This window comes from Ricinus communis, chromosome 2, assembly GCF_019578655.1.
Source record: "Ricinus communis isolate WT05 ecotype wild-type chromosome 2, ASM1957865v1, whole genome shotgun sequence".
NCBI classification, from domain to species: domain Eukaryota; kingdom Viridiplantae; phylum Streptophyta; class Magnoliopsida; order Malpighiales; family Euphorbiaceae; genus Ricinus; species Ricinus communis.
In genome coordinates, this window is record NC_063257.1 from 693,869 (window position 1) to 719,578 (window position 25,710).

Here is a 25,710-nt window from a genome sequence, read left to right on the forward strand (position 1 = left end):
GAATTATGAAGAGACCCAATGAAGTCCGGAGTCATGCCGAGGCCGCAAATAATTTGAAGATGAAAGGAAACCCAATCATAGGCTTATCCTCCTGTAAAGAAACCAACATCCTCACATTCTAATAAAATCACATGAGTTTTCAATTCGAAGTGCTGAGCTTCCTTATCTAGAATTCCGCCATTTATCTTTATTTTCAAATATTAATAGAAAGCACACAGATCTAGAAGTTGCTGTAAAGGTGGCTTAAGTCTTTTACAGAGATTTTGCTTGTAACAGTATTAAATATGAATGTAACGATGTGAATGACATTGATCCATGCTTAACGCGCATGAGTTCTCCAACCGCCCCAACTTTCTCTCATCAATGTTCGCCTTCTAGGTAGTTAGTAAAGCCAATAAGATAGTGCTGATTCATTAAACATTAACAAACACTAGTAGGCATGCTTAATCATGTATATTGCTAATATATGTGCAATTCCAGTCGGCTTTATCTTCAGCCATGTTGGTGGATCTTGTTTCAGTGATCAGGGCCAACAGGCATCTAATCATCACAACCGAAACTAATTTAATTTATTGTTCTAAGCTAATCTACATTAGTTGCATGTGGATTGTGTCTAAGCTAGATGAAGCAGCAGGAAACAAATTTGTCAGAGAACTGAATTAAGTAACTAATCACTTGATTATAATAACAAAACTATGGGGAGGGATGTATATTCTAATAGCCTCAAATATTGCATTAATTAATAATGGAGATTTGCACGTTTCACATCCTGAGATTTCTTGTCTGAGGTAATGGGAAGCATGTTACTCGGGCTTCTCAAATTATAATCAATCTTGATGTGCGACAATTATGGAAGCTATGGCAGTATGGTCGGAAGACTCGCTACATTACAGCTAATGCAATTCTTCAGCAACATGATACGCATTTGCTTCTTCCTGATCTATATATAATTAGGTCAGAGTAGTTAGTTTCAACAGCTTCTCCCTAAACCAATTGTAAATCAACATCAGTGAAAGGCTTCCTCTCTGCAAACCAAGACAATGGCTGCCTTAATTGGTTCCTCTAAAGCTACCTGCCATGTCCGTTCTATCAGCTTGCCCGCAAGATCTCACCCTCTTACTCTAAGTGTCGAGGGACATTTGGACAGATTGAGATTATCTCAAGAAACAGCAGCATCGCCTTGCAACAGATTGAGCGGCCTCAAAGATTTGTACGATTCCGTCGAAGATTTGCTTCAATTACCTCTAACTCAAAAAGATCTCACCAATGAACAACATCGCAAATCAGTAGATGAGGTGTTGGATGGATCTCTCAAGTTGGTAGACTTGTGCAGCACTACCAGAGATATTTTCTCACAAATGAAAGAATGCCTCAAGGAGCTTGAATCATCCCTCCGAAGGAGAAAAGGCGGGGAATCTGGCCTGCCAAGTGAATTTCAAACATATATTGCCTCAAGAAAGAAACTTAACAGAGCAGTCGGCAAATGTTTCAGAAATTTAAAGACTGAAAAGAAGAATCACAAAGATTCCAATTCAGTGGCTGTACTTGCATTGCTAAGAAAAGTAGAAAAAATTAGCGTGGCAGTTTTCGAGTCTGTCTTATGTATGATCTCTGAGCCAAAGACAAGATTGGGGGCCACTGGCTGGTCAGTTGTGTCGAAGTTGCTCCAATCCAAACGTGTGTCAAGCGAAGAAACTGATACCAAGGAAGTGAAAAAGATGGATGAAGAATTGCTGGGCCTGAAGTCGAGCAAAAACGTCAATAGTGTACAATTGCAGAATGTAATGAACGGATTAAAGTCATTAGAATCAACCGTTCAAGAAGTAGAGGAGGAATTGGAATGTGTCTACAGGCAATTACTGAAAGCTAGAGTTGCCATTCTCAACATGGTCAACCACTAGCCCTAAATCTACTAATGATTTGTAAATATGCAAACCACAACTGTATCAAGAAATCGTTATAAAAATATATACCATAGCTTACACCATGTTTCTTTCTCCATATTCAATTACGAATTTACTGTCTAAAATGTCTCACTTAAATTCTAAATATTTTTAAAATGGACCAATCAAACCTTATTAGCAACATTGTTAAAATGCGTGTAAATGATAAGAACTATTTAAAATGAAAACCAATAATACGGTGCAACCTAAGCCATATATACTTTCTTCTCCTGTTTTGTAAAAAGAAAAAGAAAATAAAAGATAATTTTTTTTAAAAAAAAAGAAGGTAATTATTAGGTTAAAACTCAAAGAGAATCAATGATTTGATCAATTATTTTATATCCTACTTTCTCACTCACTTTCCTACCAGCCAAACAATCTCACCATTCACAGGTCTCTGTTGTCCGTTAGAACATCTTTTAACGGTGACAAACAAAATATTATCCTGCCTCTCGTTTAAACGACTGAAGATTTTATCAAAACCTGGAAACATCAACAAGGAAATTATTTCTATCGTTTGTGTAAACGACTCTGTTGAATGCTAGAAATTATTTTATCCGCTTTTAAACGATCACTAGAAGACCGAAACCACAAATAGTTAAAAAAGAAGACCTTATTGTGGATGAAGATCATCAGCCGCACTGCCTGTGTGAGTTTTAAATTGAAGGATAGGCTGTCAAGATTCTACTTGCCTGACTTGGAGATCCGCGCAATCTTCATTGTTAATTCAGATCAAATCATGTCTAGTTGTAGGGAGGCATACCACTTGTTTTTTCTATACTTCAGATCACACCACATTGAAGCATTTAAAGATGCCAGCTCACAGCAGGCATAAACAATTGCAAGTTACAGAAGAGGATAGAATTCCCTATCTTCATTCATCTACTATATAAAAGGTCAGGGGTCAGCAAGAACAACTTCACACAATAACAAGTTGTGGTATTCAAGAACTTTCTTTTGCTAATTTAGAATATGGATTCCTTCTCTAGACCCGCTTGCCATCTTCGTTCAAGCAGCTTGCCCTCCAAAAATCACCCTCTAGCTGCTAGTGTTGAGGAACAGTTGGTGAGATTAAGGGCATCAGGATCACTGTGCCAGAAATTAGGTGGCCTGAAAGATTTATACGAGAGGGTTGATGATTTGTTTCAATTACCCCTCATCCAACAGGCTCTTTCCCATGAATATCAGGATAAATGTGTGGACGACCTGCTCGATGGATCTCTTAGGTTACTAGATGTATGCAGCACTACCAGGGACGTTTTCTCGCAGATGAAGGAATGCATTCAGGAGCTTGAATCATCCCTTCGACGCAAAAGGACGGTAGAATCCAGCTTGGAAAATGAAGTTAAAGCATATATGACCTCTAGAAAAAGATTGAATAAAGTGATTTCTAAGTGCTTTGGAAATTTGAAGAGAATGGAAAAGAATGCCACAGCATTGCCCTCTGAAAAGAAATCAGATTTGACAGCTGCGGTTAGCATGCTGAAAGAGGTCGAAGAAATTAGCATCGTGGTGCTTGAATCCCTGTTATCTTTTGTCTCTCCGCCTAAGACAAGAACAAGATCTACCGGATGGAATGCAGTCACAAAATTATTTCAATCCGGACGTGTTTCCTGCGAAGATGCCAATGAAGTGGAGAAGATGGATGCTGAATTGATCGTTCTGATTGGCAGAAAATTCAGCCTAGTAAATATGCAGAATGCATTGAAGGGACTAGAGGCATTAGAGTCTAGCATTCAAGAAATGGAGGAGGAATTAGAGTGTGTGTATAGACGATTACTGAAAAGCAGAGTGTCTCTCCTCAACATGCTTAACCACTGATGATGGGAATTTCAATCCATCAATCAATATTTTGTACATTACAATTTTTGCCACGTTTGTATAGACTGTCAATTGTATTAAATTATATATCTATACGAAAATATCAGAAAAGAAATATTTATACAAGAAAGAAATCTCCTTGTGCCTCTGGTAAATAAAATTATTAAATGAATGTATATTAGCAAGCATCTGGGAGCTCTACAGGCTACTTAAAAAGAATTAATGCTGCTATGAATTCCCAAAAATAAGAATTATATTCTATCATTCTTCTCAAATGGTTGGTGTAAGCAAATGAGAAAGGAAATATGTTTTGTCGTTCATGGGTGAAGGAAAAGTTTCCTAATGTATCATGTTGTTTAATACAACGGTAAAATGGCATACCAAATTCGGTTCAAGACGGATCGGTTCTGGTACGGTTATGGTACGGTTTTTACTAAAGAACCAATATCATACCGTAATAGTAAAAAAATTCGGATCGGTTCAATTCGGTTATAAAAACTTTTGGTTTTTTTCGGTTCTGGTACTTTTCGGTACGGTTATTCGGTTCGGACGGGAATCACGGAGATCCATGCTCAGCCCTAATACGAATATCATTAAAAAAATTATTATAATAAACTAAACGAATTCAAAAGTAAATAGCAATTAAACTGCGGCTTTTAACTATTTAAAACATAAGTTTTTCTTTTTGAGATAATCTATTTAATTATTTTTATATGAAGTTGAGAGAGAGAGGAAGCAGAATTATCAATTCAACTTCTCATATCCAATGTCAAATTTAAAATATGCACATGGATGGCAACAATCTTAATTTTTAAGAAATAGGTTGCACTTATCCCAGATCATTGCATCGAGACAAGGAGGTGTCTGCAATCTCAGTGATCAGATTTAAAAGCACATCACTCGTGGGTTCATTTGATTAAAGTTCAGGCTCACTAATTCAATCCATAATAATTCAATGCTGATGAGCCTATCAGAATGGGACCACTCATGACTTTTATTTAATCAAATCCAAAAGCTGTCAAGATTCCACTTGTTCTCAAATCAGATAACTCATTTTTGAACCATTATTAGCCTATTTTCAATTATATAAGTGTACACCAAAAAAGATATTCTAAATTTGATGCTTAGCATGTCATAAATTTGGTGGGAGACATTAAGAGCAGTAGCATGCATGCACATATACATCTGATTTTAATTATTATCTCTACTGTTCCCTAATCATTGATCACTATCGAACTCTAATTATGACTGCCTATTGCCTTTATATAAAAGGTGCATAATCCTGATGGCCTGAACATTCAACCCTGAACTTTGTATTTCATTTGTTCAGAAAACATGGATTCCTCCAAAGCTAGTTGCCATGCTCGTTCCACTAGTCTGCCATCTGAATCTCACCCTCTTGTCGCCTGTGTACAGGATAAATTGCGTAAATTTAGATCCTCAGAAGCAACATCTTTGACAAAATTGGATGGTCTAAAGGGCTTATATGAGTCAGTAGATGATCTGCTTCAAATCCCACTTGCACAAAGAGCTTTCTCGCACGAACAGAATGTCAAGTCAGTACAGGATATCCTGGATGGATCTGTCAGGTTGTTGGATATTTGCAGCACCACCAAAGAAGTGCTTTCTCAGGTGAAATGTTGTTTGCAAGACCTCGAGTCCTCGCTCCGTAGGAACAATGGTTGTCAATCCCGCCTAGAGAATGAAATCAAAAAATATATGGTCTCTCGAGAGAAGGTCCATAAAATTGTTGAGAAGTGCCTCGGCAATCTCAAGAAACTGCAGAAATGCAACTTGGCAGTTAGGGACAAAGGTCCTGACCTTGAGGCCATAGTTAGCATTCTTAGAGAAGTTGAAGGGATTAGTCTTGCTACTTTTGAGTCCTTCTTGTCGTCCATTTGCCCACCAAAAGCACGAGCAAAGACGGCCTGCAGGTGGTCTCTGATAACCAAGTTGATTCAATCTAAGCATGTTCCTTACGATGAGGATAGCGAAAAAGATGGGAATCAAGTGGAGAAAGTGGATGCTTCTCTGATTGCTTTAAGCAAGCAAAAGTTTAGCGAAAACATCCATTTTATCCAAGTGCAAAGATTGCAAAAGGGTTTGGAGACATTAAACTCATCCATTAAAGAAGTTGAAGATGGATTAGATTCTGTTTTTAGATGTTTGATTAAAACCAGAGTCTCCATTCTCAACAATCTCAGTCACTAGTCCTGATTAAAGGGTCATCTCCCGAATAGCAATAGCATCCCCAATTTTTACAAGGGGCTTGAACATTTTTGTAAATTGAAAAGTATCAATATACCTGAAAGCAAATCTTCATCTCATATCTCATCTTTCTCTTTCTATTGCATTTGCAGCTAATTCCTTGCTTTGGAATTTCATTTCCCTAGGCCATGGCATGACAAACAAATTATGAAAAAAGAAAAAGGAAAAGGAAGAAAATGTTAGTAATACAGATTAAGTCATAACATTGGACTTGGGTCATGGCCCAAGCAAGCAAGGAAATTGAACATTCATATTAGGTCTAGGTCATTAGAAGAACCCAGCAAAACTACAGCCCAATTTCCAACTGGATAATAGCCTAAAGCGCAACATTAAATAACCAGATTGATGTTCATTGTAAAAGGGACAATCAAAGCACTAGTAAGTTGTATGATAGAAAGGAGAAACGTAGAGTGAGATGAGAATCACAGTAGAATAATTCTAAGAAATCTTATCCTCGACAAAAGAAAAAAAAGGTAAATAATTTCAAGATGGTAAATTAGAGAGAGGGAGAGAGAGAGAGAGAGAGAGAGTTTTAACTTGTTCCTGTCGGAATTATTAGGCCTCTTGTCCGTACACTAATCAACGAATAATGCACATAGTAGATGGGTCCAAGAAAACGTACACAATAAAAGCATTCCATAATTCGGCAACACGATCGAACCCCTTTGATGAATCCCCACAAAAAAATGAAAACGTAGCCCTCCTTTTGGTTCGACAAGTCACCGTCGTCGGTTGGTAATACAATTGGGCCTTTTATCTCCAAGTCATCGTGGACCAGTTTAGGCCATAACCCAATAGCTGGGGTCCAGATATCGTACCATACATGCAAATTTCAGTAAATGAGAGGTTGAAGAAGAGAGGACCCATAAAAATGGTCCAAGGCTAATTACTGCAATTCTTTAGCATTTAGCATTAATTGAAGAAACCTTGAACCTCGAGGACTTGTATTGTACTGTACTAGTAAGATAAGAATCATACCTATCCATGAGGTTGTGTCTAATAGCGACATTGCACCAACCTAATCAAATTTCAAGGGGAGCAGTGATCACTTGTTTATACCCCTGTGCTCTTATTGTTTATGGGTTGATTCTATTCCATGGGAAACACTTGATGATCAAATTTACTTTTCACACTCGATCATCCATCAATATTAATTGAATTTTATAAATCGAATACTACTTCATTCACTATCTATTATGCCTTCAGTGAACTAAATCATAAGAGTAAAACTTTTTCTCAATGAACTTCGTAATTTTAGAAAAAAAACCCACTTTTCAGTTAACTAGAGACCCGAATTGATATGATGTACGGAAATTAAATGGAAGAAGGGGGGGATGAGAAAACAATGAGTTAACTCTACATGGTTGGATTTTGTTGGCTATCTAGGAATAAATGAAGGCAGGCAAAGAAAGAAAACAAGGTCCACTATGAGGCCAAAGAGGCCTATAGGGCGGTGATGGCGATTGAGGGACCATCTTTGTATATCTACAATAGTACAAAAACTGAGCGCAGCCCTCCACCCGTTCCTCTTTTCCCTTTTAAGAACTTTTCTTTTTTATTTTTTCATATATATTCCTTTTGCCTCTCTTTTTGTCCTCGTTTTGCCCTCCCACTACAGTGGAGCTATTCTTATTTTGCACGGTATCACATGTTTTTTTTCTTTTTAGAAAATATAGAAATGGCACGTCTGTTTTTAATTGTAGTCATTTATAAACCAATATTTTCACCATCATATATTGAGTTCAGATTTCTTTTCTTTTTTTCTTTTTGGGAAATATGTTATTTTCAATTTAATTTAAGTATATAATTATGATGAATAATTATTTGTATAAAAAAACGTTTTTTTTTTCTTTTGTACGAAACCGAAAAATGAAAACGTTGGCTGGGGACACAATTGCAGCTGGCGACTGTGGTTTCTTCCAAAATAATAAGTTTGGAGTGGCCTAGTGATATCGATGTAAATGTGAGCCCATTTGTAGTGGACCGCCCATCATTGCCTGGATTGTCTCACCTTTTGATAGAGATGTTTTATATTTGTATATTTTGAATTTTATATTATTCTTTGATTCCCATTATTTTTGGGCAATTCAATTTTAGGCCACGCAACTAGCTCTGCTTATCTGTCAATCCGCTTCAGACAATAGCCAGTATTACTCTTACTTTACTTGGACCAAATGCAAAGTAATTAAACCTGTAATTTGGGTAGCAACAAACTCCATACATGACTTTATATTTGAATATATAATAAAAATATCTATAGTTGAAAATTTAATAATTATATTAAAACTGATATATTTCAATTCCAACTTATTCTTCTGATGACAATTAATGATGTTTTGACAGAACAAGCCATGGATGTGCAAATAACAATAGTGTAGGTCTACTGAAGCAGCCTCTCTCCTTAATATTGGATGATGATTGGAGGTCCCTTTACATTGTATAATAATATATCAATAAATTAATACGATTCATTGCATGATAATTTATTAATCACTACTAATTATTAATTATTAATTTATAAAATATCTGCTTAAAAAGATATTTCATACATAACATTTTTATATGATTTGTATACTACTAATAATTTTAATATATATCTTTAATAAAAAATAAATTAAATGCTCATCCAAGAAAATAGAAAATAAATTAAATAAAATAATGGTACCAAGTTTTCAAATAAAAATTAAAATAAGGAATATGAGAAGTTACTATTTATTATGTATATCTCGCCGGTAAATATTAAATGATAATAATTTTAAATTATGTTTATAAAATGCATTAGATTTAAGAAAAAAATTATTACTTGCCTTTCAGAAAGAAATGTTAATTGCATAAAAAATTAATTGATGCATTGAGATTGTTATTATTATTCTGGTAAGCTCAGTCACATTTTATGCTTATGTGATCTTACGGAATGAAATGAAACACGTAGTTATCGTAGAGAAAAAGATATACATATAATAAACAGATGGTTCAAGGAAAATACTATAGTGGAGTATATATACGGTGTCGTAGCGTTATTAGAGCAGTGGATGGAATGGATGGATGGGGGCCACCTATTCGGATAAGAAGCAAAATCAAAAAAGAAAAAACTGCGTCAAAAGTAGGGACTGGATATCATATCCCCACTCCATGGGAAAAGTACCTCTTTTTTTATTTTATTTTATCTTTTTATAAAGAAAAAAAGGAAAAGGAAAACTGAAAATAGACCTCATTTTAGTATTATTATTGCATCACGCGTATGTGTATTCCATCGTTGCCCAAACTGGCATTCTCTTTCTTTGATTTTGATGACCTTCCAGTTTATGATTGTGGCATATGATAATGAATATCAACACCTATATATACTAAAACTTATCTTTAATCATATAATTAATCTTGATCTTATTTTATTAATGGATTTATTATTCATCCTGTAAAAGTGGATTATATTATATATATGGATTCACCCTGCTAAATCTCTTGAAACTCACACCTATTACAATCAAGCAAATTGCAAGAGAGACCACACAAGTAACTACCAGTGTCTCTTTTGCCAGCTTTTTTCTAACGCCACTATGAATCTCCTGTCAGCTATTGTAATTTTTCAATCTCTCAGTTTTTTTTTTTTTTTTTTTTTTGTATAAGAGCAATTACAAATGAGAAAAGAAAGTGGAAATACACGTATTTTTTGGGTATATATTTTATTGCAGTATACCCTATAGAATTCATTTTCCAGAACAAGTAATACATCAGAAGCAATAATAGAATCTCTTCCTGCTCCGTACTCAAAGGATGAATGATCATAGCTTTTGACGGGTCCATGCCTCAATGACCCTTGAAGGGTCATATATAGAAGCAAAGTTTTTAATAGAATAAAACATACATATTCATATATAGACTAAACAAATAGCTTAAAAGATTGAGAGATTAAAAAAAAAAAGAAAAAAAGCATACAACAGTACAACAGAGAGAGCAGCGGCAAGAGCAGGCATGCAAAGAAGGAACAAAAAAGCTGCTATTTTTGTTTTTCCTATTTGTTTTCTTTCTTCTTTACTCTTTTTAACACAAATAATATATTAATATATATCTTCAATTAATTATCAGAAAGAAAATAACATTTTGCTATTTTCTTCCCATGTACATACTTTAAACTATAAACTGAGTTAAACAGACCTAGTTTTTTGTTGACATAGAAGTTAAATATCCTTTTTCCCTTTTCTAGATCAAATACATACAAAATTTGAAAAGGAGAAAATTAAAACCCTAGTTACATACATCTATTAATTCAAGAAATTAAAAACCTAGTAAGAAATAGACACCTTCTTATCAATGGTCCTTAACGAGCAATTTCTGTCTGTAAAGATGCATTAAGCTCCACTTGCTCAGCCTCCCACTTAATCTTAGCAACAACTCCATCATGCAAGGGCACGTATTCCTGATCATACATATATATACTTCTTTCAAAAAAGTTTCTTTGGTAAAAAAAAAGAAGGAAAGAACACAAGAATGTGATTGGAGAAAAATTAATAATAACCCACCTCAAGTTTCTGAACAAGCTCTTTGGCATTTGGAGCAGAGACAATGATACTACGTTGAGAAGGCATGATGAAGCCATCATCCACGGCCTTGTCTATGAAAGTGAGCAGGAGATTGTAGTAGCCATCCACATTAAGCAAGCCCACCTGTTAAATTAATTAATTGTTTTATAAACACAGCTATTAAGCGTTGACCTTTCATTACTATGAATTGAATGAATAAAAATAGTTGTCGAAAACTTTTATCCAATGAAAGTTTATTAGAGACATGAAGTTGCTTTACAGGCTTGTCGTGGATGCCTAGCTGGGCCCATGTAATCACTTCCAATAACTCCTCCAATGTTCCATACCCACCTATTATCATATGCAAACATAACAATCAGATAAAAAATTCTACATATTGCATTACTCACATTAATTATTATATGGAAGAAATAGAGAAGAGAGAGAGAGAGAGAGACCTGGTAAGGCAATAAAACAGTCAGAATGGCGGGCCATTTCAGCTTTCCTTTGGTGCATGTCGGCTACTGGTCTGACCTCCCCTATTGTTTCTCCAGTTATCTGATTAGCAGAAGCAAGCAAAGCAATAGTTACGTACATCTAGGTTTAACCCATAAAAAGAAATTACACCATTGACAAAATACTTCTATTTTGGGTTATAATCATATATATATATAATATAATCCAGTACCCAGTTGAAATTTAAAAAAAAAAAAAAAGGATGATAAGCTTACCTCTTTGTTCATCAGAGTTTTGGGGATGATTCTAAAACAAAAACAAAAGGAAACGAAATGGGAGAAACGTTAATACTAACATCTATTACTATTTGCAGTTTTGAACAAAATTAATCAATCTTGATGAGAAGACTTTCATATATGCATACGTACCCTAATACATGTCCTCCGCCACGATGAACTTCTTGAGATACTAAACCCATCAAACCAACACTTCCTCCTCCATAAACTAGACCCAACCTTCTCGAAACCTTCAAATAGGAAACACCAAAGAAATTATATACACTTGGATTTTGAAATTTTAATACTCTACCTGGCCTGAGAATATGCATACAAAAAAAATAAAAAATTGAAGAAATGAGTTGAAAGAAAGAGGTACAGACCAGTTCTTGGCCAAGTTCAAGAGCAGCATCTCTATAGCAATCTTTCTTGCCAGTACTGCTTCCACAAAAGACGCAGACCCTATTGAACCTGGACTTCGCTGCTCTCGTCTCCTCCATCTCTCGCTCACTATCTGTCGTGTAAATTAGTAACTTTTGGTGTTTTCTAATTGATAAAAAAGCCTGAATCTTTGTTTCCTTTTAATTTTCAGCAGCCAATAGCAAATTACAAAGGTGGATTGATTTTTATTTATAGAAAAGAAAGCAAGAAAGAGAGACCCCTCAAAGAAAAAGGAGGATAATTTTGTCAGTCGCGGAATCCTGTTACGCCACGTGGATTCATAACCCGAGAGCATTTGCTTTACCAAATACGCCGACAGGATAATACGAATACGCGCGTTCCTCTCTTCAGCTTCAATACGTTGCCGTTTCTTAGTCTCCCTATTTTTTCCGAGTTTATTTTGACGTCCACCCGCCAGCTCAGCTAGTCCACGGTTCAGGATACAAAGTCATTGGAAATCACTATTTTATCCAAGCTATTTTACATCTTCCATTTCTTTCTATCACAAGTTTCTTTTTTATTTTCTTACGTCATTTCTCGTGTTTTAACAGATATAATATTTATAATTAGCGGCTAATTCTTATTTATATTAAAAATAATATGTCAATTATTACTTTAAACATGATTTAAATATCTCAAATAATATATTATTTTATCATTTGTTGACTGAATTAGATATTCGAACATAAGAGATGATGCCTTAAAAAAAAATTATTGTTTTTGCCTCAACAATTGATATGCTATTGTTTTTGCAATGGTATCTCTCTACATTTGGTCTCTATGATTTTGATTTAACTGTAGTCATATTCTTTAAATAATAAAATCTTTAGTTATGCACTGAGTTTTAGTCCATCCAAAAGAAATAATTAACTTTTGATTGTAAGCTGAAATTTAAGAACATCAGGGGAGAGGGTATTTGTATTTGGACAATGCTCTTTCTCTGTTGAAAAATAGTATAATCAATCACTAAATGCTATTAAACTGAGAGAACAATTAATAAGAGATATGGGGAAAAATCTGAGCTTTTAGTACAATGACTACAGTATCTAGCTGAGCAATTAAAAATAAAGCTAGAAAACACAAAGTGTCATTAAATGAACATTATTTATTTGGGACTGTTGAACAGAAGCCTACCAACAAATGTGTTAATTTGCCTATGTAAGGATAGAAAGAATAAATTAAATAAAAAAAGAGAAGGGATATATGGTAAAATTGGAGCAGGACTCTGCAGTATGGACTATGGAGGAGTACGCACTTTTGTAGGCTTAGAGCACTGAAGCCATAATGCCGATATATGACAAAATCATTATATAATTCGCACATGTTATTTGTATAATGCGTGAGAGAATTTATAGGTACTGAATTTTGCAATATTATAATTCTTAATAAACTTTTTCTTGTTTGACAATGTGGTTAAAAAGTGTTATGATGCTTATGCATTGAATAGTAGCAATTTTGCAACTTATCATTACATTAACAAACTTGTTAAGAAAATACGGAATCAATTAATTTCTTGGAGTGGAAAATCACATAAAAACATAACTTTTTTGTGTCTTATTTGTCCTGAAAAAGAAATTGAAAAATTTGACGGATTCAATAATAATTGTGTCCGACTATGCTAATCATGATGTGATATTTCTTTTAAAAAGTTATTAAAATTTATTTAAATTGTTACTTCTTTTGTTCTATTATAATTATCACTTTTTTAATAATTTATTCGGAGATTTTTTTTTATTTAGAAAAAAAATATATTTTCTATTTTTATACCATATATTCTATTTTAACACCAAGATATGGAGTGGTTTTTAGAAATAAAAAATAATTTTTCTAAATTTAAAATTTATTTATAATAAAAATCGAGTCTTTAATTATCAAAATTTTTGTTTCATATCGAAAATTAGATATTATTTGAGAAGTGAGGCAACCGGAATTTAAAAAGAATGGCCTACGCACCTAAGTAGTGGGTGGCCGCTGGCTGCCACTCTCCCCCTAGCTTAGGGTTGCTTCTTGCCTCAGCACAGTGTTCTTGAGGTTGAGGATGAGATATTTAGTGGGCGAAAAATACAGCCAAAAAGTTCTTCTGATGTTTCCTACTCAATGCACGTGATTCTCTTCTTTCTCTTGTTAATTTGTGGGCTCTGTACCACCACATCACACGTGCGATTAATATGAGCAACTCTTTCTTTGATAGTTTAATTTGCACAAGCAAAACAAAAACGCCTAGCACCACACATAAACAAAATCTCAAAATTATTAATATTTGAATAAACTTCAAACTAATATTGACAATAGGTTTTCAATTTAAACATACATAATTAAATTATTCCCAATGGATATAAAAATGTTGGATGCTATAATTAAAATTGTCATTAGTTTGGGTTAATTATTCTCAATTATTCAGCATCTGAAATGACACTTTTACCTAACCTTTTCCAATGTTCCATTTGTGAATATGTTATAGGCTTTGCTCTCGTCTAACCTCACTTCATGCTTTCTTTTCAAACTAAAAATTGCCAATGGGACTCTTAATCAACCTAGCTTTTAGTTTTTTATTGAAAACTGCCCAATCTATTTGGAGCCTTTTTAACCCTTTGCCAGCTTCTTCAAGCAACGACCCACATCCAGTCCTCTATAATAGACTAAAAGACTCCACTAGTACAAGCCAAAATCTTGCATCCTAAACACTAACATAGTTAGCATAATCAATAAATTAATTAACACAGTCATATTCTAATCAAATACTCACAATATCCTACCTTCAACAACTCCTTATATTTTTTATTGAATTAGTCAAAAAACAAGAATGTAATTTGGACAATCTAACCAGTTTGAATTATGCCAATCTTCTATGAAAGTTCCCATCAAAAAAGTATTCACTAAAAGCACGCAATTTGTACAATATAAAAGGCTATATATATATATATATATATATATATATATATATATATATATATGTACATGCATCTTCCTCAAACCTCATCTGCATTATGGAAGTTAAACAGTGAGTGGACAAGAACAAATTACTTGACTTTAATTTGTTGAAGTGGAAGGAAAAAAAGAACCCAATAATCATGCACTTTATATATACATGTGGTGATTTGATCTGTCAAAATGGGTAGCGATGGCTCATCAAAGTTGGGAAAAATTTGAAGTCTCAAATGGAGATCAATCTTGTTAATAAGGAGAGACTATTGAAGGAAATGACACTTCCGTTGGTTCAAGTAGGAAGTTCTTACGTGTACAACTTCTCTAGGGCTATCACTTGAAAGAAAATGACCTTGTTTTTAACCCTTTTCTTTAATTTCCTGTTAACATTCTTCCAGAAAAAGAAAATAAAATAAAATAAACTGCTAAGAAAAGAAAAAGAGGAAAAGATAGGTCTTTTTGCTTTAATTTTCTTGAGTGTGTGTACGGTAATTGGTAGGTGCAGACTGTTTTTATATCACAGTCTATGTGGGGCAGATAATGGTCCAGCGATGACAAATCATGGACATAAAAAGAAAATTAAAAAGAAAATAAAGTAAATTGGATTGACTAGGAAACTAAATAGGTAAAGGTTTTAGGGTAGCTTGGTTGGCGCCTTATAATTTAGCTTGTCCAAATTGGCAAGGACTTGACTTTTAGGAAACCTGCTTTCTGGAGCAGACAGGGTGTTCATTTCACCCAAGCTACATCCCTTTCTTCTTACTTTCAACCATTAGCTTTAAGAAATAAAATTAATAATTAAAAATATTATAAAAATTATCATGTTTTTCATTCCATGTGTATATATTTTTTTAAAAAAAAATTTAATTTATTGTCTTAGACACTTTAAGTTAATTAGTTTATAATATTTTGACTTAATATACCAAAGTTATTAAAGGGGATTTGCATATGAAAAGAATGGTAATTCAATAAATAGAATATATGAGGACATTAAAAAAAAATGGAGAATGTTTGAAAGAAAGTGGGTTTTTCAACTTTTACAGAGTTTGAATAAGTTTCTTTTGTGTTTCTTAGTAAGACAGCAAAACATTGATTGACATCCTCAACTTTCTCTTTCCCCTAACTCACTCAGTTCCCACAAATTTCAAATTAGGGCAGCAACAAAAGGATAAGCATCCCTTGACTGCTTATGCATTTATTGGTCGGATAGATCATTAATGTCGAATTCTCTCATACTTTATTCAAATTCTTTTATTTTAGTATTTTATTCAACTTTACGTGCGACCTCTTTTTCTTGTACGTTTCTTTAAGGCTTAGGTTGTACTTAAGCAGCATCATATTTTTTCAAACCCTACTGTCTACGCCCTATGTTCAATCAGGTAGACTGCTTCTCATAAAATAGAACTGTAATTAGATAAATAAATTCACTTCTATTCATCAAATGCCACCTTTGGAAAGTTTTTCTTTTTTTCTTTTTCTTTCCGTTAAACCTGACGGTAAAGTAGGATACGGGTGGAGCCAAGCAGTAATGGGTTTAAACAGGATTTAGAAAATTAAGGTTCGTGGCTACCCCCACCTCATTTGATTCCGTCATTAGGAGACGGCGCTGTTGACTTCGGTCCTTTCTTTTTTATATGTAATTAAATAGAAAATTTTACCAAACATTAGGTCTCTTGCAAAAGGAATTATAATGTCTTGGCCTTTCATTTCTCAAAAATCTTAAGATTTTATTTATATATTTTAGATCTTTAATTTATTTTAGTCTCTAACTTCTTTTTCATTATATAAATTTCAAAAAATTTTAAACTATTACTTTAGGGTTTATTTTTTGCTTTGGATTTCCAATTTTCAAATTATTTAATATTATTTTTGATTTTTTATTTAGCTGCTCTTAGCTTTAAATTATTTTGACCTCTCTTTTGGATGTGCCCCTGCTAGTTGTTTAGGTGACGTAAACCTCTTAAAATAATTAGAATTATTTAAAGATTTTTCTATTTTAGGAGGATTGATAGACACCGACAAGTTAAATCAAAAATTCGATTACAAGTGACAAGTTTGAAACTTTGTACAACAATTAAAATTGGATACAAACATTTCAACCACACACCTAGCTAGTTGACTACATTACATATATTAATCGGAAATTTAAAACATCCAGGTCATAAGTTAAGTTATTTATGTAATTTAGTCGGTTGAATTTATCGTTAAAAAATTTTGAAATTATTTTTTATGATAAAAATATTTAAATATTCAAAGCAAAAAATATATTTAAATTTAGATTATTAATTTAGAATTGAGACTGTCAATTTATAAAATCATATATCAAAAGTAAAACAACTATAAATATCTATGTGTCATGGTTGATAAAATAATGCGGTGCATAAGTAAGTGTTATAGTATAATTTAAAATAATTGACTTTTAACTATTAAGGAATGAGCACTTCAGCAGAACCCTAACCCTAATACTGGCAGCCTTTCGGTTCTCTTATTCGAGTAAGGCTGACCTCTAGACAGCGAAGCTCAACCAAGATCTTTAAATCCAATATGGTCACTTGATTCTCAATAAAGCCGGCACCTAGAGATCAACGCTCAACCAGTGACCTTTTTTCCAGCAATCAAATCCCCACAGCTTAAAAAGGTGTACTCGACCAGGGAAAATCCTAAAAATATTCTATTACTACTTGTCCCTGATTAATATCGGTGCGCATGCGATCATTGATGCAATACATTAGATAGCATATTCTACTGCCGCCTCATCCCAAAGTTTAATCATAGTATTAATAATAATTATAAATAGCATAAATCACAAGTAAACATAATTATTAATAAAATATTAAGAATTAAAGTTGAATAGCTTCGAGTATAGAAAATATAAAATTTATGTATAATAATAATAATAATAATAATAATGATATCAATAATAATAAAAAAAAAATTAATAATAATGATGCTCATAATATTCATAACAATTCTTAATCAAACAAAATTACTAATAATAATACTAATAATAATCATAATAATTATTAATCAATTAGCATTGCATTTAATTTAAACATGACATAAGAGCAGTTGATTATATTACTTTAACTTATAGTTTTGTCGTGCTCCACAGTCTGCTCCTACGCTTCAGGTGGAGCTGGTTGGACAGACAGATTATCTATTCACAAAAGTAATTCACTTAATAAGATATCCTTAATTTTTTCTAAACCTGGACTCCTAGATTAGACTGTCTAAGAAAATTCTACCAAAAATTCGGTAGAACCTCCCCCTAAAATATGGACGTTTTTCGCCCTATAATGGGTCGAGAACCTACTAGAAATACTTTAAATATTTTAAATTTATTTAACGAGAATCGGACCACCAAAACTACATTATTTCTTTGACTCTGCAATACAACCCAATTTACAAAACAATAATTAACAGTCTAAAAAAATAATATTATTCGCGATACATCACAAATAATTTTTCTCACATTTAATTTAATTAATCAGAGCCTCATTTTACATGATAAAATATTAACTCCTTCTAAAATTAATCTACAATAAATCTAAAATCAGACTACTAATTAATTAATTATAACTAACAATTTATACATTAATTATTTTTTAATAATTTTAAAATAATTTCTAAAGTCTAGATAAAATTTTACAGAGCCGAAATCTAAATTTTTGTGCTTTTGGGAAATTTACAGATATTACACTGCCATTTTTATGAAAACTATGTATAATTCATTATTAATGATGCATTGCACTTCCAATCATCAATAATGCAATATTTTTATATTCCAGATTTTCTAAAACCAAAACTTGGGCTATAAGTATCAAGAATTAAATTAGAGAAATTTTAGAGTAGAAGTCTTTGTTTAACCATAAGAATTCACAAAAAGAGACAGAGTATGCCATTGTAATTCATCTAGCAAAAGAATTCTCAAACAGATCTTTTTTCTTCTCATAAGCAATTTAACTATGGAAAACGCCAGTAGGCCACATTCACATATCAAATACTATAATTATATTGTGAACAATAATCAATGAGTACGGACACCGGTGAACAGACCGGCCCATATATTAAGTGCATGCAAATCTTTTAAGAAATTTTTTTATTTTAATTTATACTATATTTATAAAAAAAATTAATAAATAATTAATATATATTTATTAATTTTAAATAATAAATTATATTAATTATTTAATATTAAAATATAAAATTCTCATATATATATATATATATATATATATAAATTAAAATTAATATATTATCCAAAGAAATTCTCCCATTATCACAAGTCGCCCTTTAATTCCTGTGATTGGCCATGTCTTGGATTTTTTTTTTTTTTTTTCTTTATGAACTGCCCTTGCATGCAAAATTTCCAAATAAAACTAAAACATTATCCGAAATCTTGAATTCCCATTATGGTATGATCTATCGAAGAACCTTCAAAAGAAAATTCTTGGCAGTTTCACACTAGAAAACCGCAGATCTTAATCTCAGATCCCTTGTTGAGTCCAGTGAGAACAGAAGCATCTCCAGTTGTAAGTCATCCTTTTCCTTGTAGACAAAAAAGAAGAAGGGTATTATTCAAAACTTTCTATTAAGCAACTGTTTGTCTGTTCTTTAACGATTTAATTAAACACAGGTTGGCAGCTAATCCTCGTGCATGCATTACTTACAATGTCAGTCTAAATCGCCAACAACAATATCTTAACAACTTCAATCTTTTTATTAAGAAAAATAAATCTAAATTGGAACCTTCCTTTTCACATAATTTGGTTCCCTTCCTGTTACAAAGTAAACCACCTCCTTACGACAAAAGGATATATACTAATACTGCTACTGCTACTTCATAACCCATTTTTCTAAGATCTCAGATCTAACTGACGATAGTCTGTCTCATATTCTTCTCTATAAAAACCATAAGTCTATTGTTAGTCTCCCAATCCTATTCCACATTCTTCTTCAGAAATCATATACCATATCTCGAATTACAACAAAAAGAAAAAAGATATTAAAGAAAGATAACATGTCGCTCCCTGATTTCAATGCTCTTACAGAACTGCACAATTCTGCTAATAATCTTCTTCATTCACCTGAAATCCAACGAGTTCTTGTCCACCAAAAGCAAGAAAAATGGGTTCAAGAAGTGTGCGATGCATCTTTAAGAATGTTAGATGTGTGTGGCATTTCTAAAGATGTTCTTTTGCTTGCCAAAGAACATCTTATAGACCTACAGTTCACATTGCGCAGAAAATTTCTTAGCCAACCAAATATTAATGCAAAGATTGCTGCTTATAATTACTACAGAAAGAAGCTAAAGAAAGAGACACTGAAATGTCTACGTTCATTGAAGGGAATGAAGAGAAAATCAGTTGTTATTTCAGACATCTCAACTACAGATCACAAGCTTGTAGTAGTTGTTGAAGTACTAAGAGAAGTGAGAGTCGTCACCGTCTCCATTGTTGAGTCTTTATTGTCTCTCATTTCAATTCCATGGTTGGATCAGAGATCTACTAGAGGGTCTTTTAGGTCAAAGTTCTTTAGCAGTACAAGTAACCAGAGCTTGTATGATTTTTGCGACGAGACGGCACTTCAAAGTGCTAATAAGAGACTGGAGGCGGTGGAGATTGCCATTGAAGACCTTGAAGTGGAATTAGAGTGCATATGCAGGCGGTTGATCCAGACTAGGGTTTCTCTTCTTAATATACTTACCAATTAGGATATATATAAATAAAGCCTGTGTTTTCACTGCAAACCTATTATTTTTAGGTGTGCTTTGCCATGGGTGACAGCTTACAGCTTGCTAGAACGTAAACTAGCTGAACAGATATAACCTTTAATTTTCATTTAATTGTAATTGTATCATCATGTTGAATTAACTCATCAATTATTAATTTATTTCTTATTTTCTAATTAATAAAATTGCACATCCTGTTTGTGCTTTTATTCCTTCAGCATTATGACGATGGATACGTGTATTTGCACTGAAATCTGAGACTTTTCGTTGCCATTAGAAATTCAAATTATTTTAACCCTGTATAGCAGACATATTACAAATATATAAAATTAACTATCTTCATGTTGTCTTAATTTAGTATGAGAGCATTGCTCATTAGGAAAGAGTTCAGCAAGCGGAAGAATATCCTTACTCGTGCAACCTACACCTTAATTAATAGCTAGAGAATAATTAATTATATTGGTTATCAGGCATAATAAATTATACTGTTGCAATTAGTATAATGGAAAATGAGATTAAAAAATGAGAAAATTGTCCAAAAAAATTCAGTAACCTCACATCTTTTCGAAGATATAGTCCATAATTGTTTAAAGTAGAGAAATAGTAATTAACTTGAAATTATAACTTAATTGTGTCGATGTATAATTATAAACATTTTAAAAGAGCAAAGAGATAGGAACTACCAAATACATTTAAATTATAACCGGTTCTGTATGGGCGCACATAAGTGCATGCATGCAAAACGAAGTTTCATGTCTTTGTTTTATATCATTTGACTTTCTTTTCCTGGTTCTTGTCCCTCATGAAACTGCTACCATATATCAGATTGAGCTGTACGAAGAAGCTTCTAGTCAACCTCATTTCACTGGGAGTCCTCTTACGGAGTTTCTAACAGCTCTGTACCATACTCAAACCTCAATCTTGCCAAAAGCTGTTTACTAGTAAAATCTAATACTTGTCATAAATTAATGTCCAACAGTTCCCCAAAGCATCCAACTAATAGCTCATAGGATACCCGACAATCAAAAGAATGAAAATACTAACATATGGTATTATGTAACTTGAACCAAAACAAAGAGACTAAACAAAGGGCAATCCTAATATATATGTCCGTATTAAAAAGGGGCATATTTTGGCAATTTGGATGTTTAATCAAGTTAAATTATTCCCACCGTATAAGGTTTATAGAGACATGCCAACCCATAATCAATTTTTAAGACTTTAGTACAATAATTAAATGGGAAATGACATAATTTAGTACCTGCTTTTCGCAAGTTTTGTCTCTCATTGCATGCAGTAGTCTATTAAATAAATAAATACTATACAAATACCGACCATTATGTCTCCCTTGCAAGAAGATCACTTCCATTCCAAATGTCCGCTTGTCTTAATTTGAAAGAATTACTAGCCACACCGGAGGATACGGGATGAAGCATCTTGTTTGGTACTTGGAACAAGTACAATCTGTCCTCCATAAACGACATTCTGTGTTAGTTGGACCTCGTGCAAACCTAAATTATATCCAACCCAAGCAAAAGATTGAAGCCCAACAATGCTCAGGCCAACAAACCTCAGCCCAGCCTTTTTGAGACGGACGTCAAGCAAAGAACTCCTGGATTCACTGATGTTTCTCATTTCTCACCTATTATGATTCCACCTTGTTAAACAGAGCCTACTACAATGCAAGTGCACAATTTTGGAATTTTGAACAGAATTTGATGATTTTCAGTTGAATAATATTTCACCGACATCCTTCGTACACTAACTTTTATACCATAGCTACCTTATTTTTATACTTTACAGTATTCTTTTTTCTTACAGCAGTGCACTATTTACACCAAATTTCACCATCAAATCCCTTTGAATATTTGCTTCCATGATCGAGGCAAAGGCAAAATATATTTGGAACTTGATGAACTTTTTACTTTTACACGCGGGTTGAAAAATTAACCTACAAGGTTTGAATTCCTAGATTTCGAAATCTTCTATATAAATGGTACCGTGTGGGTGTTTCGCATAGAGTTTTTCAAGAAGAAAGGTTGAACTTTTTTAAACTTCCAATAGGCAAAACTTGCGACCTGCTCCATTAGATGGTAAATTAAACTCATGAATATAGGGATCCACCTCTCTGTCAATGAATGGGAACGCCTTCGTATTTTGATAGCGGATTTCTTCTCTTCTATGCAGGTCGCCTTGCTTTGTTACATCATATGACACCCAACATGGACGAGCCTTACGATGGCTAATACAACAAAAATAAAACAACAATTTCTTGTCTGCATTTAATCCATAATGATTTTCACATAAACTAGAAGTGCAAAATCAAGACAGAGTAACACACACAAAAGACAAACTCAAATTCATGCTCACAAGTTAACAACTACGAAAGGGATCTGTGTTCATGACATTATGCCCATTACAATCTCTTTTAGAAATCCTTTATTATATAGAAGAAGCAACTAAATAATAAAATAGCTATCCAGATAAAACTCTGACAGCAATCAACAAGCAAAAGCATTTACGGTTCCTTTGTTGTCTCTCCGCCCAATGCCTGCAATCACAAAGATAAAACCATGACGACTCCACTTCATCTTACAATATAAAAATAGTATAAAGCAATTGCTGAAAAGAATTTTCTAAAATGGTGGTGGTGTAATACCATTGCGCAAACACATATTGAGAACTGCCAAACAATAAAATCTTCTAAAAGTAGACAACGCAAGGTACCTTCAAGATGGGGAGTGATTTATGACTATGTTCTGTTTCGCTCAAAACAAATATCATAGTACGCAAAAATATTTGTAAAGGGTGCTCAAGCAATGTCATTCAATCCAACAAGAAATACAACATTTTCCTGAAAAGACCAAAACATAGTCTTGCAACCAAGCTTTCAGAAATCTTTGACAAAGAAAATAAATTCAATTACAAACAAAAAAGAACCCCTTCTTGATATTCAATAACATAGTTAAGGCATCTTGTCTTAACTTTCAGGAGCTTTATATGTTTAGCTACATATGGCATCATTCAATATTTATGATGACATAACAGACAATAAACAGGCAGAAGTATTTGGAAAGACATAAGTACAAAACTGCCTGATTCTTTGCCTTGCATACCATATGCAGAAGAAATGTATAATGTCATTTATCTGACTAGTAGCAGAAAGAAAAAAATACCTAGTGTTCGTGGCCATGGCTACCATGGTCCCCATGGCCCTCCCAAGGATGCCGCCAACCCTAGAAGACATAGCACAAAAGAGAATTTTAGTTGAGAAAGAAAAATAAATTATAAACGAGGGTCAGATCCAGAATCAACTCTCACCAATACTACAGGACCATCTTGCTTAGCCCTGTATAGGATCCAAAACCTGAAACAATAAATTTTAATAAGTCCACTGGTACAGTAAGAATTCAGACATTGCATTGCTGGAACCATGAAAAATATTAAGCAAGTAAAAATTGAACAACACTGAAACATAATTACAAGACGAAGTTGAGATAACTCAAAGCAGATTGAATTTCAACACATTCATTTAGCATCAAGAACTGCTAGGTAAGTTGCTTAAATGTGTCCGTCTTCTAGTTCTGGATGCTCTCTTTTCTTCAATACAGCATAAGCTCAAATAACGAGTTAAAATGGATCTCAATAGCAAGGTGAATAGGTGAAACCCTAAATATGAAACTCTGCCGATCAATTTCACTACAGAGCAATTTGCCAACACCAAAATAAATACACGATTAACCTCGACAATTTCTATAATTCTCCATTTAAGGTGTAAATTAATTTAATCTTTCTGCAACTAATTTGACGATCTGACTCGCACGAAACTCAATAAGGCAAAAAACAATAGATCAGATACAAGAACAAAGCACGAATTAACCATTAAGGGTTGAGAAATTTAGAAAGATGACTGTTAGAACTCACCACATGACGGCACATAAGCCCTTTCCGGTGATTGAATGCCATCGCTTTGGCTGATGTATTGTCATCCCCTTGTACGTATAGCCTTCTCCATGTCCTCCTCCCATTTATCTCTCTCTGCACGAAGCTCCAACCAGAAACGCTCGATCGGCGAGTGGGGCGAGGTCTTGTTTGAATGGACTTTTTTCTCCACGTGATCAGCACCTGATCACATCCTCGATTCAACTCTGGGCCTCATGCTATGGCCCTGTAGCCCCTCGCTCTGTTGGGCTCAATTTAATTTGAAAAGCAATAGTTACAAAGAGATTTTTTAAATCATAACAGATTTCTTTTTCCATCAATATTTCTAATTTTTTAAGATTTTTTTGATTCTCATCCAAATAAAGTTTCATAAAATGGTATATTTTTATAGCATGTGCACAATGGCCTCACATGTTTCTGAATCCGGGCTTGAATCTTTAATAGTTGAATTTAATTAGATCCATCTTAATTATATAGTTTCTTTAACTTGTAAATCAATGATTAATTTTTATTGGACTCCATGTACAAGACTACAACAATAATATAAACCCAGTGACAGAATAGACAGTTTGCATTCATTTAATTCTATACCAAAGCTTTATAGTTTAAAAATCAGCAATTAGTGGAATGATTGAAAGTAGAAGTCAGAATGCTTCGATTTGACATGAAATATATATTTTATATTTTTATAATTTAAGTAAAATATTTAAACAAATTGTTTCATGCAAAACACCAATTATATTTATTTATTTATTATTTTATAAATCAAATATTATCTTTATTTTTAAATTACGTAATAATACGTGGATAAATTATTTATCAATAAATTTAGAACCTACTAAAAGAACTATGAGCCTGATTAGTTCAGTTGATCAATACAGCTGGTAGCTGGTGGCTGATAAATTAAATTGTTTAATAAAATTTTATTACCGGTTACTGTTAGTATGTTAAATAACCATTGGAGATATAATTTATCGGTAAATATATTTTATTATATTTAATGATATAAATTAATAAAAATAATTTATAATAATTAAAAAATTTATAATTAATTTTCTTTAGCTCAATTGTAGTTATTACTAAAAATATTTATAAAAATTATTTTAAAAGTAAAAATTTAAATTTAAATTCTACTAATAAAAGCTTGGATAAGTGTATTTAATATGTAATTTTATGAGATTAATTTAAAGTAAGTTATTGTTAATAAGTTTTAATAAGAATAATAGTGTCTAAATAAATAACAAAATCAAATCAGCTATCAGCTATTATTTTTTAAATTTTGACAATCCATTTTAATATAATTGTTCAATAAAAAAATATATATATAAGGTGCATCAAACCTTTAAATGAAAGAACCAACTTTTATATGTAAGTCGTTAACTTTGTGT

General features: G+C 32.9%; 6 protein-coding genes across 7 annotated transcripts; 4 read left to right on the top strand and 2 right to left on the bottom strand.

The window, feature by feature from the left end:
- The first annotated feature begins 462 nt into the window (after positions 1-462).
- LOC8267883 lies at positions 463-1,985 on the top strand. Its single transcript, XM_002510600.4, has one exon. The coding sequence runs from the start codon at positions 1,041-1,043 to the stop codon at positions 1,899-1,901; it is 861 nt and encodes a 286-aa protein (XP_002510646.2). The 5' UTR covers positions 463-1,040; the 3' UTR covers positions 1,902-1,985.
- A 656-nt stretch (positions 1,986-2,641) lies between these two features.
- LOC8267882 lies at positions 2,642-3,868 on the top strand. Its single transcript, XM_002510599.3, has one exon. The coding sequence runs from the start codon at positions 2,916-2,918 to the stop codon at positions 3,762-3,764; it is 849 nt and encodes a 282-aa protein (XP_002510645.2). The 5' UTR covers positions 2,642-2,915; the 3' UTR covers positions 3,765-3,868.
- A 1,080-nt stretch (positions 3,869-4,948) lies between these two features.
- Positions 4,949-6,091, top strand: LOC8267881. The gene has a single exon (XM_002510598.4). It carries the CDS (start codon positions 5,100-5,102, stop codon positions 5,973-5,975), a length of 876 nt encoding a protein of 291 aa, XP_002510644.1. The 5' UTR covers positions 4,949-5,099; the 3' UTR covers positions 5,976-6,091.
- Positions 6,092-10,086: 3,995 nt separating this feature from the next.
- On the bottom strand, positions 10,087-11,919 carry LOC8267880 (cytokinin riboside 5'-monophosphate phosphoribohydrolase LOG5). 2 transcript variants are annotated; one of them, XM_015718094.3, is made up of 7 exons: positions 11,667-11,919; positions 11,437-11,534; positions 11,284-11,314; positions 11,011-11,110; positions 10,818-10,903; positions 10,553-10,696; positions 10,087-10,449 (listed from the first exon to the last, which is right to left on the bottom strand). In XM_015718094.3, the coding sequence occupies exons 1-7, from the start codon at positions 11,781-11,783 to the stop codon at positions 10,351-10,353; spliced, it is 675 nt and encodes a 224-aa protein (XP_015573580.1). In that variant the 5' UTR covers positions 11,784-11,919; the 3' UTR covers positions 10,087-10,350. The 2 variants fall into 2 exon arrangements, with proteins under 2 accessions (XP_015573580.1, XP_002510643.1); XM_002510597.4 differs by having other exon boundaries at positions 10,833-10,903; positions 11,667-11,918.
- A 7,596-nt stretch (positions 11,920-19,515) lies between these two features.
- Positions 19,516-20,585, top strand: LOC8267879. The gene has a single exon (XM_002510596.3). It carries the CDS (start codon positions 19,670-19,672, stop codon positions 20,360-20,362), a length of 693 nt encoding a protein of 230 aa, XP_002510642.1. The 5' UTR covers positions 19,516-19,669; the 3' UTR covers positions 20,363-20,585.
- Positions 20,586-22,637: 2,052 nt separating this feature from the next.
- LOC8267878 (NADH dehydrogenase [ubiquinone] 1 beta subcomplex subunit 2) lies at positions 22,638-24,497 on the bottom strand. The gene is made up of 4 exons (XM_002510595.4): positions 24,305-24,497; positions 23,702-23,747; positions 23,557-23,616; positions 22,638-22,931 (listed from the first exon to the last, which is right to left on the bottom strand). Exons 1-3 carry the CDS (start codon positions 24,406-24,408, stop codon positions 23,557-23,559), a joined length of 210 nt encoding a protein of 69 aa, XP_002510641.2. The 5' UTR covers positions 24,409-24,497; the 3' UTR covers positions 22,638-22,931.
- Between the last annotated feature and the right edge of the window lie 1,213 nt (positions 24,498-25,710).

What these genes read in the sequence shown, in the direction of transcription:
- LOC8267883 (XM_002510600.4), top strand. Translation starts at nt 1,041, where the DNA reads ATGGCTGCCTTAATTGGTTCCTCTAAAGCTACCTGCCATGTCCGTTCT.
- LOC8267882 (XM_002510599.3), top strand. Translation starts at nt 2,916, where the DNA reads ATGGATTCCTTCTCTAGACCCGCTTGCCATCTTCGTTCAAGCAGCTTG.
- LOC8267881 (XM_002510598.4), top strand. Translation starts at nt 5,100, where the DNA reads ATGGATTCCTCCAAAGCTAGTTGCCATGCTCGTTCCACTAGTCTGCCA.
- LOC8267880 (XM_015718094.3), bottom strand. Translation starts at nt 11,783, where the DNA reads ATGGAGGAGACGAGAGCAGCGAAGTCCAGGTTCAATAGGGTCTGCGTC. An exon ending in GGCGGAGGACATGTATTAGG is followed by an intron (nt 11,315 to 11,436) that starts GTACGTATGCAT and finishes TTTTTGTTTTAG; the next exon opens with AATCATCCCCAAAACTCTGA. An exon ending in AAACTCTGATGAACAAAGAG is followed by an intron (nt 11,111 to 11,283) that starts GTAAGCTTATCA and finishes TCTGCTAATCAG; the next exon opens with ATAACTGGAGAAACAATAGG.
- LOC8267879 (XM_002510596.3), top strand. Translation starts at nt 19,670, where the DNA reads ATGTCGCTCCCTGATTTCAATGCTCTTACAGAACTGCACAATTCTGCT.
- LOC8267878 (XM_002510595.4), bottom strand. Translation starts at nt 24,408, where the DNA reads ATGGGAGGAGGACATGGAGAAGGCTATACGTACAAGGGGATGACAATA. An exon ending in GGCTTATGTGCCGTCATGTG is followed by an intron (nt 23,748 to 24,304) that starts GTGAGTTCTAAC and finishes TTATTGTTTCAG; the next exon opens with GTTTTGGATCCTATACAGGG. An exon ending in AAGATGGTCCTGTAGTATTG is followed by an intron (nt 23,617 to 23,701) that starts GTGAGAGTTGAT and finishes TATGTCTTCTAG; the next exon opens with GGTTGGCGGCATCCTTGGGA.